This window comes from Thermobia domestica, chromosome 3 (assembly GCF_964235325.1).
Source record: "Thermobia domestica chromosome 3, izTheDome1.hap1.1, whole genome shotgun sequence".
NCBI classification, from domain to species: domain Eukaryota; kingdom Metazoa; phylum Arthropoda; class Insecta; order Zygentoma; family Lepismatidae; genus Thermobia; species Thermobia domestica.
The window spans coordinates 70,202,420-70,226,062 of record NC_137456.1 but is presented as its reverse complement, the minus strand read 5'-3'; the positions used below and the strand labels follow the sequence as shown (position 1 = coordinate 70,226,062).

General features: G+C 35.4%; 1 protein-coding gene across 4 annotated transcripts in view; it reads left to right on the top strand.

The window, feature by feature from the left end:
- Positions 1-890: 890 nt before the first annotated feature.
- LOC145680488 (uncharacterized) overlaps positions 891-23,643 on the top strand; it is a 158,123-nt gene continuing 135,370 nt past the window's right edge. For 2 of the 4 annotated variants that reach the window (XM_081751066.1, XM_081751067.1), the window contains exons 1-3: positions 923-1,247; positions 8,097-8,252; positions 11,064-11,575. In XM_081751066.1, the coding sequence (XP_081607192.1) occupies positions 1,092-1,247; positions 8,097-8,252; positions 11,064-11,575 (824 nt within the window). In that variant the 5' untranslated portion in view covers positions 923-1,091. Of the gene's footprint in view, positions 1,248-8,096; positions 8,253-11,063; positions 11,576-23,643 lie in introns of all 4 variants that reach the window. The other 2 variants (XM_081751065.1, XM_081751068.1) reach the window with 2 other exon arrangements.

Genomic DNA, 23,643 nt, shown 5'->3' with positions numbered 1-23,643 from the left:
TTATGGGGCGTTTACACTTAGTCGATTTGCGTTCGATTCAGTTGAATTGACGTCACTTTCAACTTAATCGACCGTGTAAACGGGAATTCAACTTAATCGCTTGTTGATCGAAAGCGACTAATCGACTGGCAACTGAATTAAAAGACGTTCTATTTTCTGTGGTTGAAATAATTGAACACATCCATCGATCTGATTCGGCCTAGTTGCTTCGATTTAGTGGCAAATGCAGCGAGTCGATTTAGTCGTGCGACTAAATCGGTCAAGTGTAAACGCCCCATTATGCATATTCGTTTTGAAGAATTATTAAATTCATACTAAAGGTCTGACTACTACAGGGAACATATGTTAGTCGAACCCTTTAGTATGGTACTAATCACGCTTCAGAACGACACTGCATAAGGCTCGATATGTTTAAACATCTTCATTTTTTGTAGTGAACCTTAGCACGGAAGCATCTCTGGAGCCACACTCCGTACCGGTCTTCGTAAATACATTGTGGAACGTAACACAATGAAGACTTGCTAAATAAATCAATTATAACTGCTATGTTCTACTGCAAACTAGATTTTTCATTGCGTTAACGCAATCTATTGTGGAATGGAACCCCTGTTCCAGACGTATAAAACAGTAGAGGTCCATCTTTTGATGGTCTATCTTTCCGATAGGTCTTATGTAGTAATCAAGAATTACTGTCAAAGTATCAGCAATATTTGTAAGCAATTTGAAAATCTGGAGATCTTAACCATGCATAATGTCTTGAGTGAGTGAATATAAGCAACACAAAATCCAAAAAAATGTATGTAGAACTCGTTGTAAGGGTCTTTTAGTTTCTGAAGAATCGTTCCTGCAGCTAGTAGCTCTATGGCTGCTAGATAAATATCAAGAGATAGCTACTGAAACGTAGTGAAATTTTCGAGAATTTGCTGCTGATATCTTAAATGTATGGGTTGGTAACGCTGGTACAGAGAATAATGTTGGGAGCGTCTGTAGGGTGTTACGTGTTATAAATGTAGATATATATTGTAAATTAACGAAGAACTTGAAGCCATTTGAACGCCTTAATGTAAACGTACATTATTTAAGACTTAAAAATGAAGGTTTCATCATCGGCCAAATTTCGAAAATGTGATTATCGTATATTGTGTCGACTGTGTTTAATGAACACTAGTTTGAAACTAGATATATTCTGCGAGGAAGGAGTCCAGCGTGAAATAAAACAGAAGATACTTAATTGTCTGTCCTTAGTTGTAAGTAAACATGATCATGAAATAACATTGAAATGGTTATTGTACATATTTGCTACACCACTATAGGGAATATTTTTTGATCTGAGTTGTCAGGTCTCCATAAAGTTCGCTGCAGACTACTTCATACTTTGACAGTTGTCTAGCGAGCAGATTACGTTGTAACTGTTTTGACAGTTTTCTGCAGCAAGTGTGAAGGCTGTATCCAACACTTGTCTGCTAGTAGGGTGCAGAATACGCCTATGATGGGCAACTCGCATACGCTCGCTCGGCAGTACTGCTTTATTTAAATATTAAACTTTGCGACTTGTGTATAGCCCGCTCCCCCCAGTTCTTTGTCACCGGAACTGGAAGAGTCACTACTACTACTACTACTTATATCGAGAACAGAACCCAACCAACCCCTGCGGGGATTCTAACCCGTTCCTACTACTACTACTACTATTGCTACTACCACTATTACTATTACTACCGCTACTAATACTACTACTATTGCTACTAACTACCGGGAAGGTTCTAGATTAGTAGATGGGTAGGTTTCTTTCTGTACTAAAGTTTATACATTTAACTTATACAGTATTGCCGAGCGAGCGTTAGCGAGTGAAGCCGGGTTAGAGCCCCGCAGGGCACGTTGTTTTCTGTCTTTATTACTGCTCAATGGGAAGGGGGACCAGTAATAAAGAAGGGGGGACTACTACTACCGCTAATACTACTACTTCTACTATTTACAATAAAGCTTCCTTACCACAAAATTTACATCTTAAATCTTTATAACATGCGATTCCGATTCATTATGAACTATGAATCGTTAGAATCACTATGATTCATTAACAACCACTGGGGGGAGCGAGCTATACTGACTCCAACTTTGCTACAGAAAAGAACCAATCTAGATACTAACCTATATGGGGGGCACAGGTCCCCCTTTCCATTTAGCTGCAATAAAGACCGAAAACAATGTGCCCTGCGAGGCTCAAACCCGCCTTCACCCGCTTACGCTCGCTCGGCAATAGTGTTTGATTTAAATATTAAACTGCTACGGAAAGGAACCAACATAGGTACTAACCTATATGGGGGGGAGACCTGTGTTCTAGAACCTTCCCCCTATGATGCAGGCTACGTCGTACTTCGAAGTATTTGCAGGGTACAAGTTAAAAATAGTGGAATAAAAGTACCTGGAAGGCCTATGTTTAGCAGAAGGGGTCCAGTTTTTTTCTCTAAAAAATGTTACTATTTTGGTAATTTCTGCTCACATTCGGTTAGTTTAGGATAGAGTTGGTTAGTTTAAGTTAGGTTAGGCTAGTTTAGGTTAGGTTAGGTTAGTTTAGTTTATGTTATATTAGTGTAGGAGTCCCGCATAATTTTCCAAAAAATGATAGAATTTCGCTTATTTCTACTAATATTACGTTAGTTTAGGTTAGTTCAGGTTAGCTTACGTTAGTTTATGTTAGGTTAGCTAAGATTTGGTTACGTTATGTTACGTCTAAGTACTTGCATCACTCATTTCTCCTGTAAATTTTGTGTTTTTTACGTGCTTCTGGACCCTTTGTACTAAACATACTCCACCTGGAATAAAGAAAGTAACCTAAATAAGGTGTGCAGTTTTACTATATGGATCCATCCAGAAATTCATTAAAAACTTCCTCCTTTCGGTGTAGTTTTACTATACGGATCCATAGATTGTAAAATGTAGCCTACAGAAAAAATTCGGCAAGTCTTTAATTTGCCCATTTCATGTCGAGAACAGAACCCAACCAACCCCTGCAGGGCTTCCAACTTTTTTCTACTACAACTATTAGTTATATTATGGATCCGTATGTATATATGAAACACTGCACGTGTGTTAGGTACCACCCCGACATTTGCCAGGTGTGAATGAGGAAAACGTCATTCAGGATGGCTGGACTGAAATTTTTCTTTACACTTTTTGGACCGAGTTCCCTCACAGGGAATCGAACCCGGGACCGCTCGCACCGAGAGCGCGAGCGGAAGCGACTACGCTACGCGGGGCCATTTACAAGGTGTAAAAGTTCACTGGAGAGCAGGAGACAATGTAAAGGCGTATTTTCCTCTCGCAAGTAGAATGATCTCTTCCGAAAGTCTTTTCCTGATATATATTATATAATTTCACTTTAAATTCGTTCCCTCATTCTATTTGTAGAATATATGCACCACCACATTATATTTTGAGCATTAGTGCTGTATCGTTGGACCACACGAAATTCGAAAAACAGGAGTATTATTTAGTTTGTCCTCGAAATCATATTGTGACCCTGGCCCATTTGGTAGTGATTATCATTCTAAATACAATTGGAACGTATACATCAAAAACTGTAGTGCACAGTATTCAAACCAACTTGTGCCAGGTGGCCACGAAAAACTATGAATGCCGTCAAACCGAGTCAGGACATGAGTCATCGTAATGTGCGTCTGGATGGAGCAGGCGTGTCGGCGGCGGTGGGTATACGCATAAACGAGGATAGTGGAAAAACAATTTATATGACGTAAGTTACATGGCTTACGTGTTACACAGCTCTGAGAGAGATACTAAATGCCATCCAAAATGTACTAAATTAGGTTAGAGTAGATTAGGCTAGGTTAAGTTAGATTTCCTTCTTCTTTTGTGTAGTTTCATTTCATACGAAAAACTCTTCGCCTGTTTAGTAGAGCATGTCTTTTACACAATTTCAACAACTGACACTCGTTATTTTTGTATAATTCGATAAATCTCAACACGATTATGTCACAGTCTTGTCATTTACGCACTCCCATTCCCACCAACAAACCATAACAAGTGTACAAAAACAACCACCAACAACAATCATTTTCTTAACTATAACTATTCCCCTCTCCTGACTTTCACTCACTCTTCCTCAAAAAGCAAAATAAATTCTTCATTTCATCCGATAAATTTCCCAAAATTGGTCCGGCGATGCAGCACTTTTAACCCGTATTTTGTTTATTATTGTTTTGGAATTCTTTCACAGTATTAATAAATCAAAATGCCAAAGCACCAAGTATATATTAGTGTGTAAAACTTGTGTAACAGTTTCGGGAATATAATATCGCCTTTATCAGTCAATGTATGAGAGATCAATCCAAGAATAACTTAAATATACACAAACAGTGAAAGATTGGGAAACAATAAAATTACTGGAGAGGGGAAAGAGAAATATACGGAAGTGGAAAGAAGCTCAATGGATTAAGAAACATGAAGACGCTGTATATAGAATTAGGCGAGGTGCTTATGATTCATGAATTGTGGAATGCAGTGTTAGACACAATAGAAAGGAAAGAACTAAAAGAGTAAACAACGCGTTGGGAAAAGTTTGTGACAAAAACCTGATTAAAAAGTTTACATTTTGCACCTAATTAAAAATTTGCATTTTGTACAAATAGATGTAAGAGTGAATGGAAAACTTGATTGACTATGGGAAGTGGGGGCGTGTCCGTCCTCCTTCCACTCTCTGTGTATATTGAAATGGTTATTCTTTGTTTTGTCTTTTATAGCGTGTCTCGTGACGGCGATTTTACACTGATGAAACTGAGACACAAGTACAGGGTGTTTCAAAATGAATATCGAGGTTTTAAGGCTTTATAGAAGATTTTTACAATTATCAATAATATATCAAATAAAAGCAACTCAAAACGGTTTTGTACGCACGCATACACGCATGCACAATTTCCTCTGTCTGCTGGTAGCAAATTTGCGCACTAGTGGGCAGAAAACGTTCTGTGTTTTACATTTTGCAAAGACTGAATCTGTAGTTACAGTGCGACCGTTTGTTTGGAATTTTAAGGAGTTACTTACAAGTACGTCCTTATCGTTTGCAGTTGCCATAAGCCTACAGATTACGATTCCAACTTCGCAAATGAAATGTTGCCGGAAGATTTTCTGGATCTTGTCGTCTTCAGTGATGTAACGCCATTTCAGCCATAATATTTGCATGTGGGGTCAGCAAATCCTCACGAGATGGTATAGTTGCAACGAGACACCCCTAAATTGAATGTATTTTGTGCTATATCCTGGCGGAAAGTGTATGGGTGTTTCTCGCCTATTGATTCAATGTGTGCCGTGTAGCGAATGGTGCCCACATTGAACACTTGTAGCGAAAACTGAGTTGCTCTTTCATTTGGTGTATTATTTATAATTGCAAAGTAATAGTAACAAATACTACACAGCCTTGAAACCCCGATATTGATTTGAAATGCTCTGTATTATTAATATATATTTGCTGCTTTGGTCGGTTTTGGTTCATTAACATCACTTTGTAATGTTATAAGTTTAAGTATCGCAAAGGATGGCGCGTTTCAACTTAATCTGCACTGTGCATTAATATAAAAAATCCTAACATACTTCTACTTAATTTATGTAATTCAAACTAAATGAAACAAAATAATCAAGAATAGTAACTAAGAATTGGTTTCAAACTCAAAATAAGAACGGTAACAAGATTTTAACTAAAATAAACACATTTCCAAAACTTGCCATTCATTTCTTCGTAAACAATCTTCAGGAATTTGGCAAGTACATCTCAATGTGTTGTAGCTTTCTGCCAAGAAATATGTACCCATATAGTAAATTAAGGATTAATTTTAGTACATTTACCTGCTCCATTTTATGTCCTCATACATAAGCGATTAACGGCACTACTTTCAACCATGACAACAAACAGTCATGTTAACAAATACTGAAACAATGGATTTTTCCTTGTCCTTCCCCTAGCGTAGTGGCTTGCGCGAGCGCCTTCCCAGGATCGATTCCCGTTTGGAGAGCATACAAATCTTTCTTAACGCACATACTCACCTTCGCGCACTCAGTACGATCTTTCTTTTCGCGCACTTGGTACGGCCTCATTTACAGTTTCTATCACAAAGATCGCATTCCCAAACAATATTTAAGACACTTGTATTTACACACAAAATATGAACGAAGAAGATGAGACAGAAAATAGAACAAACTAATAGCATCAATTGCAAAATGTAACTCAACATTAACTTTTGCTTCATAACACCGTATACAAACATTCAAAACACGCAGCTATAACATACTTCCATACAGAACCAACTATTAACTTGCTCCTGAGACTAGGAACTGGCATGCTTATGCTAAAACCTTGCCAAGCGTAGGTTGTCTCCTCAACGAAACAAAATTATAAGTACTGCTGAAATTGTTTTATAAATGTCAGAGATTTGGGAAAATATATTGGTTTAAAATTTATTACTCAGGAAAATCGACTACTAAAGATACATTGTCAACAAATGTCAAACTTATATGAAGAATTAATTTTATACTTTGATCGCGCTTCGATAATGGCTAAATAAGGTGTTGATTAGTAAGCTCACATCTAAGGAACGTTGGTCCATTTAAGAATACTTTTTGGAATGTTACGCATAAAAAATAAATAAATAAAAGTAAATAAATAAAGTTGCTGCAATGTCTGAAACTATAAATACGTGTATAAAGGGCAATTTTTTACCAGTAACTATGGGAATGTTAATAATAATAATAATAATAATAATAATAATAATAATAATAATAGGGCTCATAGCGAGTTACTTTTTTCAAATTTGTCACTAAAAGTTGTTTTTTGGGGAGGTAAAGTGACTTTTTCGTGTGATTTATGTTTTGCATTGGCAGCTTTCTAAGAAAAATATAAAAATAAATCGAAAAAGACAAACTTGTTACTCATAACTCTTCTAAAAGCTTCAGTACTTACTTCCACATGTGAAACAGTCAGCTTTTATTCTTTCTAAAGCACAGTGGAGTGGATGGTTGGTGGATGCTTAAGCTCTCAAGGTGGGGGTTGAGAACCCTTCTATGTCTATTCTTTCTTGTATCATAATAGTCTAATTTTCTTTCGTAATAGTTAGCGCTCCGCTCAACGTTGTGTGTGTGTGGGTTTATGTGGTTCATCATGTTTGTCTTGTGTTATGCTTCTTGTATGTTCTTAAAAGTAGGTGATTAATTTGAATATTTCATGGCTTTGAGAACTCTCAATGCTAAGTTAAATATAATGTCTGGGATGAAGAAATTGGGAAATTGGTCAGAATTGGTTCCACTTACTCAGAAGCTTCTTACATCTGCTAAGTCTGCTTACCGTAACTACAAAGCATACTTAGGAAACCTAAGAAAGGAGGAAGCTCAAAAAGAAGAAGTAAAGAAGAAAACAATAACGAGAGAGGTGATGGAGTAATTGACAAAGGAAAAAAGTGGCATGATGAGATTTTGGACACTTTTTCGTGTGCTTTTGGTCACTTTTCAATTATTTACAAGAAACCAGACCACTATGAACCCTGTAATAATAATAATAATAATAGTCATACGAACTGTGCCATCCAAAACTCAATGTGGAACTACAAATTCGTATATAAAGGACAAGAATATACCGGCAGCGTCATGACTGTTTACTGTACGAATGATATAATTTCAAGAGAATGATGATGAAATAATTCTTGAAATACTCATAAGTGACAGAAAATAGAAACGCGTAAAAAACGTTGAATCTGTGGCTTTACCAATAATAGTGTACAACATTTTACCAGTACATTGATATTCCTTTAGTATCAGGGCGTGGGAGACCCGGGTTCAATTCCCGCCGGGAGCTCATGTGGTTTGGATTCCAGTAGGTCCACGTCTCATATAGCCTTGCTGCTGAAGGGGACGCTAAACTAAAATCACCTCACCTCCTTTAGTATCAGATATTCGTAAATATACAGTATATAAAATATGTACATTGTGATGAATTGCACACATTTCATACATTTCTTTTTTTCTTTTTTAATTTATCTTACTGTTAGAAATTATAAATACTATATTTGAGAATGGTGACTCTTAGTGCTATTTTGCAGGTTTCAGAGGAAGATAATCTTCCCAAATACGTCTGTCATACATGTATTTCCAAGTTGGACAGCTTCCAGGAGTTTAGAGATACTTGTCACAAGTCTGAATTTGAGTTAAACGAATTTATCTCCTCTTCAGAAGAAAATGTTCCACTTGTTAATGATGTAAGTATTGTTCCCTCATTGTGAAAAATAAGGGATAAGTGAAAACTGCTTTTCATGTGTGTGTGTGTGTATATGTAAGTATGTTTGTATATATACAGACAGGGTATATACTAGTAGAAAACCAGATAAAGTTGTAAACTTCAGGAAAAGTCAGGGAATATTGTGCATATCCTGGAAATTTTAATTTTAGATTAAATGTATATTTGAAAATACGGAAAATTTAAAGGATATTGCGCTGCAACAAAAGCAGACCTTGGGTCAATGGTCTTTCTTAGCTTTTGAGTTGCTTTCTGTTAAAGAAGTTCGATTTTTTTCAGTCTACAGATCTTTTCTTTTTTTTCTTTTTTTTTTTTCTTTTTTGGAAGCATTCCGCAAGTAGGCAGTTATCATGAAATATGAAAAATATTGGGGGGAAAACATTAAGAAAACTTTTTTTTCTATATATTATGATGTGTGTCTATTCTTAGTTGTTCATTCTTTGGAAACAAACTAGTACTTTATACCAATATTTGTAAGTAAAGAAATAGATGTTTTGTGTAGGTATTTTTCTGAACTCAAAAGTAAAGTAAACATAATATTTATTTACTAACATGGTTAGCAGTGGGCAAGGTTGGCTGGTTTAAACCAGCTGGTTTTTTCAGAAAAACCAACTGGTTTAAACCCCCACAAAAAAAAAAAAAAAAAAAAAAAAGCTTTAAATCGTGTGAACTTCATGGTGACATCTCCACATATCACACCATCCGCATTACGTTTATCTACTTTTCACCTTTTAATCAAGGGGTCCCATGTTCAATTCTTGATCGAACCACAATCCATCTTTTAAGTGTAAACCAAGTAGCGATTCGAGGTGTCCCTTTAAGCGAAAGTCTTCTCCGTGGTAACCTTGGTATTTCATAAGGATGTTAAACCTAAACATACGAAATGAAACCAAATTATATATTTATATTGAATCAATGCCTATTGTTTTATAAAGAAGTAAGGTTGTTTAAATATATTGATATAAATTGGCAAAATTTATGAATTGCCTACGTAGCTTCCAACATCAACTTGGATTTTACTTTAATTTTATTGAATGATATCTACATGCCAAATTTGTAATTTAATACCTCAGTTCTGGCGTAATGATTATGATACGTTGACAAAATTTTACATACAAATACATTCAAAGTAATAACAGGATTTTCCCAATGGCTAAGGCGGGAGTTTCCCGATTTATATATAATTCTGGTATAATGTTTTTACTTGTGTAACTGTTTATCTTTTTGTCCTTCTGAAATGACTCTACAATTATATTAACAAGTAGGCCTATGTAAACATCAGTACAACATATTTTTATCAGGAGTCCTTCGTGAGTGAGTCGGCAATCGCATTTGTGACCAATTAGTCCCGGTTCCGTATCCAAATGGACAATTTCTCTTGCATGTAAGTCGAGAAGCGGTTTGGATTCCGCTTTAAGCTTATGTGAGCCCTTCCAGCATAACTTTGTTGTTGCATAATAACACCAAGGCGAAACAAACTCATTTCTGTTCATATCTAATATAAATACATAGAGTAAATTATTTAAACAAAAAAAAAAAAAAAAAAAAAAAACTGGTTTAAACCAAAGAAAACCGGGTTTAAACAAAAAAAAACTGTTTTTTTGTTTTTTCAATAAAAACCATGGTTTTTGCCAACCCTGGCAGTGGGTAAGAGTCCAAGCTTTCAGAAATAACCATCAACAAAAATAAATATAAGATAAATAAAAGAAAAACGAAACGGAAATTTAGTAAACAATAAAAAAAAAAAAAAATGCAAAGGAAATTAATAGAAAGACAAAATAATAATGCTGGTAAGTCCAAAGTTATAAGGGGAAAGGTTCACTCTCTATAACGAGAACAAAGAAGCTACATTGATATAAATAATTTTTTCACCGACATACTTGTCAATCACCTGAAGAAGCGTTTCGTCTAGGAAATTTTTCCTAATGTAGTCGAAAAATTATTATAAATTATATCACTGCTGTGAAATGTTACGAGCATGCATATATATATATATATATCGTAAACAAAAAATACAACTCTGTAGTGTATACCCTTGACTAGAAAGCAATATCGAAAGAGTACTTGAAATCGCACGAGAGAAATATATTTATGCGAGATGTTAGAATAATATAATTAAACACCTTTCCTTCCCTTTAGGATACGTATTTGAACTGAAATGAAATTATAAAGACCAGCTCAGCTGACCCAAGTCTAACTAACTACTTTCCAAAATTCATCTGAAACAGTTCAAACGCTTTCCCGTGGTAGTGGACAGAGATAGTGTTGATATCGTTTTTATATATTGAGAAAAGTATAGAAATTTTCCCCTTCTCCCCTCTCCCTTAGAAGTGGAATTTTCTGAAACGCTGGGCACGTTGTCTATATTTGGACATACCGAGATGTTTGAATAAGCCGGAAGTCGTATAATCGTCATTTTGGAGTCTTTTTATATGCTCTTTTATTCTAGTATCAACCATTTCACCTTGAGAAATATTACGACATATTACAGGGTAGTTAGGATTGATTTGGATTTGAGGTTAGCGTCTCGTTCGGCAGCGAGGCTATATGAGACATGGATCTACAGCTTAATGCGGGATCCGAACCACATGAGCTCCCTCCGGGAATGAAACCTGAGGCTCTCACGCCAAAGGCTCGTACGCTATCCACATAAACACGAGGGAGCTCTTCAGGGTAGTTACTGTGTTATTGTTATTTACTGGTATTTCAAAACCTTCCGTAAATTTGATTAACACATAGGCTTTACTATACATCTATACTATTTTTCTTACAGCGCCAAGAGCCCCCGTGGCCTCCAGATCTAGTGGTTGAACCTGTGAAGCGAAATGCTCTTGTGGAGAAGCTTCCTCCAAGCGTAGAACTTATTGTAGTTCCTAGTAAAATAAAGACTGAATCTGTCAGGGAAGAGAATCCTCCGAGTGAGCCTTCTTTAGACAATACTTGGGACTCCAGAACGGTCAGTGAAATTGCGCAAGATAATTTAGATAGTTCACTGGACGCTAGAAGTAATTACGATAGTGGAGGCTCATATGTGCGTAAACCAACAGAAAACTCAGTGAAAGAAGAGTTTATTACTAGTGATCCTAATGTACCTGAAAATGAACCTTTCTCGCAGAATGAAGTTGTCGGTGGTGATGATGAAATGCAGTCGTATGACGATGGACATGATGCTTCTATGGATATGATAGACGATTCTGATGATGATATACAAGTGATAGAAACTGAGTGTAAAAGAGAAAGTGGTGTAGATATAAGTCAGCCATGTTCCAGTGGTGCTGCTGAAAGGTAAGTGGTGTCTTTAATTTTATTGTTACAGTTCACAGATTCAGCGAATCTCCAATTGGCATTTATTCATAATAGATAATATTATGGATTTTGACCTACAAGTGTTCGAAATGTTGTAGCAGTTCAGTTTCATTCCTGAAATCTCTTTTGTAATAGTTAGTGACGCAACTTCGGAATGTATTCTTGGCGGTGATAGATAATTACTTATAAAGGTAACAAGAAAGTATTAGTATTTGCACAGATATCTGATAAATCTTATGTGATTGTTCGTATTCCAAATTTCCTGATTCCTACATCTGAGTCCGTCTTCGAGGAGTAATAATAAATTAGGAAAAGAGGTTTCTGTAATTATTTTTTTAAAGTACAAAAAAAGATTTTTTTAGCTTAGCATCCAAAAAAAGTCTTCGTTTTGAACGATTATGTGGGATACAACAATGGACGTGTGAATATTCTAAACTCAATCACATTCGTTATTAGATATTTATGATGGCCATTATCTGATATCTAAAATGTAAGAACATACTGATTTTTTTTTCCATAGTGACTGAAATTTTACGTTGTACATTACATTTAATACACACGGCGTAAATTTTGTTTGATAGGCAGCATCTTATGAGTTTAATTTTTAATATACTCTATACAATTTTCGTACATATTCCCTTATTTCACACCAGTGTTTGTGGCTTATGGTAGGCAAATGCTGTTAGGCACAATATGAATGAAATTGTAGCGAATAGTGATATAAGCAATTTTGATGGAGTATAGAATTGAAGATGCAAATATATCAAGTTGCGAAGAGTGTGAATTGTTACTTGATTCGTATGACGATCCTGAGTACTCAACCCAGTAACAATGTAAATGATGTTAACAGTGTACAGGAGATTTGAATCTGCTACAAAAGAATATCGCGGCGAAGGAATATGTGGTCATCCAGGAACAACAGTGTACAGGAGATTTGAATCTGTGACAAGAATATCGCAGCGATGAAATATGTGGTTATCCAGGAACAATTCTGCATATAATGGGAAAGCATTGTTTGGAGCGATCTAATGGGAAATCATACTTTTTAGGGGAAATGTGGAATTGATTCAATTGTTAGTGGTATAGAAGCTTTTGTTAAACCTATTGACTATTTGGAGCCATTTATAGATTCTTGTATTCTAAATGTTACGGCAATAGAGGCAGATCTGTATGCTACTCAGATGGTTTTGAAAATCGAGGACATTGGACCTTATTGTAGATTACAGGATAAAATAAATAGAAAAATTAAAGAAAGTTCGACGGACATTGAAGGAGAAAATTGTCGCACATTTGAGTGGATAGAGCTTGTAAAAGAACTTATCAGTACCATGATCCGTAATATCCCGAAATAGATTTTGAGTTTCTAGTACGTGTTAAGTACTTCATAATCAACGATTCATGGGATGATAATAGGTTTCACAAAATACAATGAATTTTGAACTGATTTATTAAGTACCAAGAGGCATATACACCAAGACAACTGCACGTGTGTGGATAGTGAAAATTTCATGGCACGAATGTTTGAAATTCCGTCATTGTATATCATGGGAACGTCATGAATATAGCATAATGGTGCTCAAACTCTGTGTGAAGTGGCTACACCAATTTGTAACTATATGAGTTAACTTGTCAATTTCAGAAGCAGTAGTCAGGTCTCTAATGAAAGTACTTCCAGGCGAAGGACGTATGCTTTCTACTGATAACTACAAACAATACACTAGCACAGTTATTTCTAACGGTGTGCTCTATGACGTAACAGTTTTCTGCTCCTATTCTCACAGGACTGAGTGACACAGAGAACAAGGAAACAGAAAACTTGTAGGTAAAAGACAGTGGAGACAACTAAATATAGCGTAGCCCAGTGGTTCTCAACCATTGTGTCGCTCAGTCTTCTAGGGTGTGTCGCGAAAATTAAATTAATAATAACATTTAATATTTAGTTAAAATCTATTTTGAGACATACTGAGAGGTACCAATCAACACCTCCATCCGCAGCAACAATACTTACTACTACATAGAGTCACTACTTTATAGAAAATTATAGTGGTACGCAAAGAGGATTTCGGAGTTTAAATCCATCCTTAAGCAAGATATTATGGAAAAATACTATATTAAGATCTATACAAAAATCACGCTTATCCTGAAAATTGGTAGTGGGTTGATTTGTAAAAATAATCGAAAACCAGCGATATTAGTTGAGAAAGAAATTGAGAAAAAAAAATACAGTGCTTCGTATTATATATCCACTGCTTTCTATTATAAGAATTGCTGAAGCTTGTGTTTAGCGTTCAGAGTACAAGGAAATAAAGCCATAAAGTTTTGTAAAAAATAGACATAAAATTTGTAGTGTAAGCTTAATTACATGGAAATTTTAAGTTTGTACGGTACGCTTAATTATATGGAAAATTTTACACTTTTTTCCTTTACGTTGATCTACTTTACCTTGATTTGGGACTTTCGAATTGCATTCCTTTTTCCTCTGTAAAGTATCTTTGATTCAACAAGGAAATAATTATCTATGATAATTTAATTGAATTCATCGTAATTTGGCCCGTGACAAACACTTTACCATTTTATCTCGTAAGATCAGATCCACCGTTATTGTAATAGAGCGGTGCTTGAGCGATTGACCTTATAACTTCAAACTTCGATGAGTGATAATTTCATAGTCTTGTTTTATTACGAGCATAAACTTAGTGGTCAGTAAAGAGGGCGTGGATCACGGGTCAGAGTTGATGGCGATGGGTTTGGGTGGGTCCGTGGGTCATAGTAGGTCTGGATCAGAGTGGGTCGTGGGTCAGTGGATAGTGGGTCAAAATGAGTAGTGGGTCAGTTAGCAGTGGATAAAGTTTTCAGTGACCCACGCCATCTCTGAACTACAGTTTTGAAAATTAATTAGTGAAAATCAGTTGCAATTGATCAATCAATTGAAAGTAATTGCTGTGGAAATCAATTGCAATTGAATTAATTGCCAATTAATTTTAATTGCAATTGAATGACTGAATTCAATTGCAATTACTTCCCACTGAAATTACTTCCAATCGATTGATTAATTGCTATTGATTCTCATTTATTAATGGCCAACTGCAATTAAATTTACAGATTAATTGTTAATTCATTTGAAATTTGTCCAACACAGATCTACAGTCGTTATGTGTTCAAGTAGAAGCCCCACAGATATAATGTTTAGGTAGTACTGAAAATACGTATTCGCTGTGTCTCATTGTGAAAACAAAACCATTTATAATGCAGTCTTGTGCTTGTGGGATCGGACGTGTTCCATTACCTGGAATATAACCCTGAATCACGTACGAGAAAGAACACGGGTTAGCTAGCTGCTTGGGCGGTAAAGGGCAAAAGAATGTTCTTAAATCTGTCCATCCACTCGGCCCGATACACTAGGAGGACGCGAATCCGGGATCTAATGAATTGAATACGTGAATTCCGTTATTTTTTTCGAGCATTTTTGTTATAATACGTTTTAAGGAAAACAATCTACAAGAGTTTTGTTGCAAATGTATGTCCACAAATTTGCCTTAACAATGATTTACGCGAAACTATTCGTTTTTCTCGTTCACAAGATTTTGGATATAGGAAACGTTCTTTCAATTTACCAAAATTTCGTACCAGCACCTCAAACCATTTGGACTTTATCTCGCTACGCCAATGCTACAAGTGTTTGCAGTAAGAGTAATCGTTTACTGAGCTATGGCATTTCCGATTTGTACAACTATATAGCAGTAGTTTTTTCGCTCTCCTACATGTAGTGTACTTTTGATGGTATGCAACATGCATAGTGCATAAAGTAATCTATCATCTTTCGTCTGTGACAAATATCGACATACTTTACTTGAAGCAATTTTCCATCGTGGACATTGCTTTCATACATGGTAATTTGAACTTACCTTTCTTTCATAGATATTTTGGATGCCCTTAAATCCTTTGGGGAATTCCATGCGCAGTTGTGCCAAAGTCTGAAAGAGGCATTTTTCGAAACTATACGTGTGACATTTTATGGAAATTTTCAACACTGCCTTTTCTACTATTATTAGTTTTCTTGCTTTCGAGCTTCAGAGGTTAGTTTAGTATGTCCTCTGGCGCTCATAACTCTGAAAGATAGCCGCTTTTGGCGTTCATGCACATATAATTTTCGTTCGCTTTTATGCATAGATTCATCCATAAGAACAGAAGAATATCAAATCACCCTGTAGAGTCAATCCATTCTAAGTGATCAAGCATGTGCCGCTCGACCATCAACAAAAAATCTAATTTTTTCATGAATGTTTATACTATGTCAGGGTATTTCAAAATTACAATTAATTATTTTTCAAAACATCTCGTAGCAACACAGCTTCTGCCGCCATTTTGCGTTTTCTCGATTTCAGGCGTTTACGTTGTTTTGAATATCTCAGCATGTATTTGTCCTAGCAAATTTAAAATTGTTGGGTGTGTCCAACTTGTGCTGAGCTAAAACTTTGTCCTTTTAACATTTTTGCCTAAAACCACTTGAAAGGGGTGAAATCAGGGCCTACAATAGCAACACTTTTGGACATTGAAGACATGTTTGGGAAGAGGAAGCAACTGATATAGAGGTCTGAATTTGTGTATGCATGTAGTTCGGGGTCATACGTTTATACTTAAAAAATTGCAGACCTGTAGCTGCTTTCAGAGGCCTGAAAAAATATCGTAAAGTTGGGGAATTACGCCAACTTGGCATATTTCACTGTCCAATATCTCCAGTGGGCTGGATAAAAGAATTTGAAATTTTGGAAATATAATAGTTACTTCTTTAGTATATCATAACACACAACAAAGTGCGTTTTGTGTATTTGAACAGAAAGGGTCAAAGTATTAAGGAATGACATCACACTTTAGGAGGTTTTGTTCACAAATTCAACTGGAAATTCGTTGTTGTGAAGTAAAATAAAGCAGGATGAATGGCTAGTCCAGTCAAGGCTCTCAAGCTCCTTTCTTTCCTCTAGTTGTGACTCATTATCTTATCACCCACAGCAGCACTGGTGAAGAATACCGCTATCAGGAGAAAGCGAGAAAAGTCAAAATGCATGCTTGAAAAAAAAAAAAAAAAAAAAAAAAAAACCGTAAGTACTCATTTCTCTTTCTGCTTGCTATTTCAATCATATTCACTTCTGTTTATTGTTGTTTTAACTGTCAACTCTCGTTAAATTTACATTCTCCAGTCAGTGTTTACTCTGAAATAGTGTTCACTGACTAGGAAATGCACATCAAACGAAAGGACGATAATCCCGTGCATGAGTTGACAGTTGAAACGAGCATAATCGTGTTTGAATATCATTGATATAGCAAACAACAATGAGTACTTAAGGACTTTTTGCCAAGTGTGCATTTTGACTTTTCTCGTCTGCTGATAGTGGCATTCTTCACCACTGAAAGAAAAAGGAATGAATTTTTTTAAAATTTTTTTTTATTTATTTATTTATTTTTTTTTCGAGTAGCCTAGTGTGATTGGTAGCGGGTTAGCTTCCAAGTTGAGGTGCATGTTGGGATCCCATGTAAAGTTGTAGGGGAGCGTTGATTTTGAATGATATTATAATACTTAAGCAAAATAGGAAGAACTAGTAGTTGAAAATAAATGTTATTATCTCTTAATATTTACACATATAAACCAGCAGATCGCTTGTTATTTAAGCCTAATCAATAAACTAGGTATTCTCATATTCTTCTTTTTATTCGAAGCAATTCTCCGCTCTACACACATTTGATACCTTCATATCGTGTAATTACCAATTAGCAGGGCTTGGAAAATCTTGTTTGCAAGTACTCGCCACCCAAAGAATCTACTAATCAGGCCATTTTACAGTCACATTGTTTATACAAATAAACAAAAATCACTTTGCGATACAGTAAACATATCAATACTTTTTTTATTTTGTTTATTGGCATGTCTCTTACAAATTAAAAAAGAGTGGTATCTGCTATTTATTCTTGAATTCACGTTCTTGATTGATCCAACTTGACTCGTCAAATGTAAAAAGTACTCGCCATTGGCGAGCAGGCTAGTGGATTTTTCAAGCCCTGCCAATTAGACACCTAGAAAGAGCTTCCTTGCTCTCACCTAGTAATAAAAATCTCATTAACTAACTCCATAAGAGTTTCTCAAGAGTTTCCGTAATACAAATACATAATAATTACTTAAGTACTAACAAATCTATAGATAGCATGTGCAACTTCAGTTAAGCACTGCTTTTCCTATTAGCTACATTTCAGCAGTTAATGTTTATGATTGTGGTCCCAGGTTCAATTTTTTGAGGGACTGAAGTATATTAGCAGGAAAAGCCATAACCGTGACACAGAAGTACAGGCAAGACAAAACTAGTTAACGTAATTAGGGATAGAGATAAAACAGAAACAGGTCAAATTTAAATGTTATTCTACTGTATTTTATTAACAGCTTTAAACGGAAGGTAATTTCTGCATAATGTTAAGCTAATGCGATGTTTTGTCAACGTGTCTGTGAGATAATAGTAAAATTTACCTATTGATGTACGTTGTTCATTCACGTTTGCGAATAAAGGGCTATAGAATGTGGTTGGATTGAATTATTGATTGTAATAGCCCACCATACTAATTACTTCGAGCCAGATTATCTATAATTTTACACGGAATAAGCAAGGGCGTATAATACTAAAGCGAATAATTATAATTTTGTTGGAATTGTGTATATTCATTGATTGATTTGTGTTTATGCTCAGTGTCCAAAGAGAGCCAACTGTATTCAGGACCAGACCAACAGTTGAAATGGGATCTGAATCACTGTAGTGCGTTTGAGGCTCTCCGCCGAGACTCGAACCCGTGCCTCAAAGGTTCACACGTTAATCAGTAGACATGTGAGGAAGGTTTATTGTGTACAGTCAGATCAAAAGCTGATTCAAGTTTTTCATTAAAATTAAACTATGAGATGAGTGCCAAATTTCTGTTGACACATTTTGCAGTTTATTCGTTTAATCTGTGAACTGTATCTTGGAAATTATGTGAGAGAGGTTCAAGTTTTCATTTTATATACTTCAGTTCATCAGACACGCGCTTGAAAGAAAGAAAGAAAGAAAAAAATTAGTTTATAAATTTGATAGACTGTATAACATAACCGTAGACTTTAATATTGTAACGTGACAAGTTTGTTTTCCCTTAGTATTTTAGTGGAGGTACTTCATATTACATCCATGTTTTATTCTACTCTTTGTGTTAGTTTTATTTTATTTATTTTTTTATGTTATATAAACTATTCATCAAAGATTTGTAATAAATTATTACGTGTTCCAAAATTGATATTATGAGCATTATTGTAAAAATGGTATGGTAGCCTTGCCAGAAGGCGAGAGGTACAAATGGGCCAGAAAACATCCCTGTCAAAATTTGGAGAGGTATATTGGTCCGGGATGCATGTCGTATCCCATTAAAATGGAGAGGGTTACGTTGTTCACAGAAATATATAACACATACTCCTCAGATAATTGTATTGAATAGGATACTCCTGATATGATGGTACTTGATCACACATTTTAATAGGAGAACTCCTATATTTTGTAGGGATACGTACTCATTCACATCTTATAACTTAACTTCTCTTTGTAGGACGTTATAATTTAACATGGAGGATCACACCTTTAAAACCAGAACATCGACTAAGTCCTGACTAAGCCATTTGTTGCAGTATTATATGAAACTTCTAACGCTTCACTCGTTTCCTTTGATAATGTTTCGTTTTCTTTGATAATGTTTAGTGATGGAATCAAGAATTTCCTCGAAAGACAGTTTCACTACAGATTTAGTTGCGGCCAAACCCTTGAGTTTTCATAAACGTTTTCTTCATTCCACTATTTCATTCATTATCATCGTCACCGCCTACTTTAGCCTCGGCGCATAATAGTGGGATGCTATTTAAAAAAAAAAAAGAAAAAAAAATACTTCTTTAGATACGATGTTGTCATCATCAGACTGAGGATCATATGATTTAAAGGTAGATAAATTAAAACGTTGTGCCATCTTGAATTCATATTCGTTCATTGATAGTTGAAGTTATACGAAATACTACAAGTTATTTTCCCAAATATACTTCCAAATATGCTTTCAATATGCTTCCAACTATGCTGCAACTCCCAATATATGTGTTATTTAACTCCGTATTGCTCTCATCAAATTATTCGAGATTCTTGCGTGAATCACTTTAATGTCATAGTATTTTCACAGACTATATAATATCCGAGATAAATCGTGAAAAAGAACTGCTAATCAAGTGTTATTTGCTCAGTAAATTTACTAACATTGGCATGGCTAAGTTTGAAATGGTTAGCGCTTTAGAAACAGCAAATCCAATCTAATCGATAAATCATAAATTGCTCTTAATAACTAGTTGTTGCCTTGCAATTTCAGTTCTTATATGTTTATTCAATAACACTTCAGTAAGGCCCAACCAGCTACACATTCGCGACTACATACTCCCACAATCAGATTCGATCTTTCAATTAGAATCCACATTTTCAAACCCGACAGAACTTTAAGAACACAACTTATTATAATAAACAATAATGTATATTAACCCATTAAGGCCCAAATTTTGTTTTTAAATGAAACTCATCTGGTAGACGTGTTTCAGTGTTTTTAATGAGAAAAAAAGGAATAAGATTTTTTCAAACCTTTTTATTGATTAAAACTTCCAATTTATGTGCGATCCCCAAATGGGGATCATAGGACATACCGTGAATATATTTTCTTAGCATAGATATTTTTGTTGAAAACAATACGGGTAAATTTTTCTGTTACTAAAGATATTTTTGTTGAAAACAATACACATGCATTTTTCTCAGTTAGCTCTGCAATTGTAAACAAACCTGTATGTAAAAATACATTTATGTAAACGTACCTAAACAATAAAATATGTAGCTACCGGAAAAATACAAGATAGGTAAAATGATGACATATAGTTTTAATTTGAATGTCTTTACCTTTCTTAGATTTCAAACTGCAGATGGATTTACTCTACTTTGTGATACACATCAAAGCATTCCATGTGCAAACCAACATTGCACTTGCAGCTTGTTTCCTCACATTGATTTTACACACCGCACACTTTCGTTGCTTGCCTTTGTTTGTCCTTTCCAAAGAATTCCCAAATGGATCTCTCCTCATTGCATGTGCTATATCTCTGCCAAATTTCGTCTTTCTTGCAGTTGGCCGTCCTAGGTTTCTAGGTTCTGAACAGATTTCAGAGATAAATATCTTACAGCTATCTCCCTACGAAACTGATGAAGAGAAATCGTATTTGATATGCAGTAAATTTTATGAGCATTCACAATAGCGACGTCAATAGCATTTGTGAAAACAGGAAAGTATCATTTTTTTCCCTCTGATTCTAATTCTATTTTTCTGTACCTCCCAGTCCAGTTTGTCAACTCCCCCCATGTACTTAATGTAATTATGAATCATCAAGAGTTGGGCTACTGCAACGTCTTGTTTTTCGGAACAAGAATATCTTCGTACGTTGACTGTCGGAAGCACAGTTTCGTTGTTACTTAGCACTCTCATGCACCGATTATCATTCCAAACAACAGCAAGAACCCCATTGTCCTCATCAAATCTGTAATCATAGGATCCTCTCTTTTTTTTTGGAAAACTCTTTATCTTGTTTGAGTGGACAGTTATTCATTCTGTTTGATAGCACAGTTCCTGTTGCGTGTACTCCACAATCTTTGAGCTGTTTCAAGAGCTTATGGCTAGTAAAAAAAATTGTCAAAATACAAGTCATGAGCCATAGGATCTTCTATTACCGATAGCATCTGATGAACAACTGCTTCTCTAAGTCCCATGTTTTGAGAGTAATCTATGCCTTTGCCTTCATAAACACTCATCTGGAAACAATATCCGGTCTTGGAACACGAAAGAACCCACTGCTTGAAAGGGAACATAACCGGCTTACCTCTGATAAATTGCTTTAGAAAGTGATGGCCATAATTCCGAACCATCTGTTCGTCAATGCTTAACTTCTCAGAGAAAATACCAAATTTCATAAAAGCCTTGTTTAACATATCAATAAGTGGTCGAATCTTGAAAAGTTTGTCCCTCTCTAGGTGGAATAGCAGCGAGATCTTCGTTGTCATTAAAATGAATGTGCATTTTAATATCCATAAACCAGTTCCTCCTCATGCACTTTCTAACAATACCTACATTCATATCATCATCTTCGCACCAATATAACCGTTGTTGGGGGAGAACGTGATGTCCACTAAAAGCAAGAACACCAAAAAATTTACGAACACAGTCAGATGACAAAGAAAAATCGTGGTCATTACTCTGAAATGCGTACTTTACACTTTCTTGAACAATATACTCCAAGACTTCATCGCTAAAATATAATTCAAAAACTTCCACGGGAGTTTTCCCGTGTACACAACATATGAGCTTCTCACGATTAGTATTCCAAGTATTGGTCTGTTTAGGCAAAGAAGAATATTCATCCTTCTTCAACCAGCGACTTCTATACGAACTTGTTTCTTGCTTCTTGCGAGAAACTTCTGGACCGTTTGAAACACTTTCACTTTCGTCACTAACTGAGTGCCTCCCGAGGTATGAATCTCAACAAAACCAGGTACATCGCGCGGAGCTGTATCAACTAATTCTTCATCGTCACCCTCCTCAATATCAGAAAGTGAGTCTACATTATCAGGAGGTAATTCGCAAATGACAATTGGAGAATCGTCCTCTAAATTTTCATTTTCGAAGGAACCAGGATCAAGAAGCAAGTCTTCTACTTCTTTGAGTGTCAAATACTTTCGACTCATTTTCTAAAAATGTTCACAAGGAAACTGATCAAAACTAAAACACACTAGTCTATTCTGATAACTGATTTGGCGTACATTAGACGAAAACACAAACAAAAGCACGAAAATAACGTCCATACTTCAAACATTAGTTTATAATCACTATCTAGCCCTCCAAATGAAACAAATCTTGGAAGTGCTGCCACCTGCAACACAACTTATTATCTGGTACCGCCATCTGTGACGCAATTGTCTGTCAATTTACCGTATCTTCAAAACAATGGTGGAAACTCACAGTAAAATTGAAGGTAATACTGCTCTTTCCTAAACTTTCAAATAGGATAAAAAACAACACACTATGGCCTATGATCCCCAAATGGGGATCAATGTAATTGCATATATATATATATTTCAGATTGTAAGTATTGTCGAGCAATTATATTCAGTTTAGTGCAATGTAGAAGCATTGTATGTACCATAGTGTGAAACTAAAACCCAAATCTACATTCATTGTAAACTAATTGATAAAATAAATTTATTGTGTATTTTCAAAAACGAAAATTTGAACTTGTTTTAATTTATTAGAACGCACGTTACTATTTTGTGTATAATAATGCCAAATATTGGTTGCATACGTTAACTGTAATATTTAACTACAGACGGGAACAAACAAAACACGATATAAAATTAAGAAGATTACAGAAAAAAAGTATTTAATCACCGATCCCCAAATGGGGATCATGGGCCTTAATGGGTTAAGCAATTCTGCCAACAGTGATATCTAACTGTTGCATTTTAAATCTGTGCCTTGGCTGTTATTTAAAGAAGTGAAAAAGGGAGAACTTCCCCTGTTAACAGGCATTGTTACGTGGTTTTTGTGGCCTAAGGAAGTAGAATCAAATTGTTGTACCTACTCGTAGATATTTTTATAGTCGCAATTTTCTGTTTGCTAAAGAAAATACTTTATTGATTCAAAATCTAGTTAAGTTTCAGATATGTATTAGTTAAACTTGAACGCCTCTCCGAAATGTTCAATGTAGCAAGTGGCTTTGGTGCTTTTTATATTTGTGTATGTTGTATATTTAATGGTTCTTATGATGTGAGAAGATTTGAATTAATTATGGACATTGTATGCTTAATTTTCTATTTTGTTTTAAAGACTCTTGAGTAAAACATAGTAAAATTGAAAGTAAAAACACAGTGAAAGAGGAATGTGACATACACAAAATTCGCTTTAATGTATCTCGGGAACTA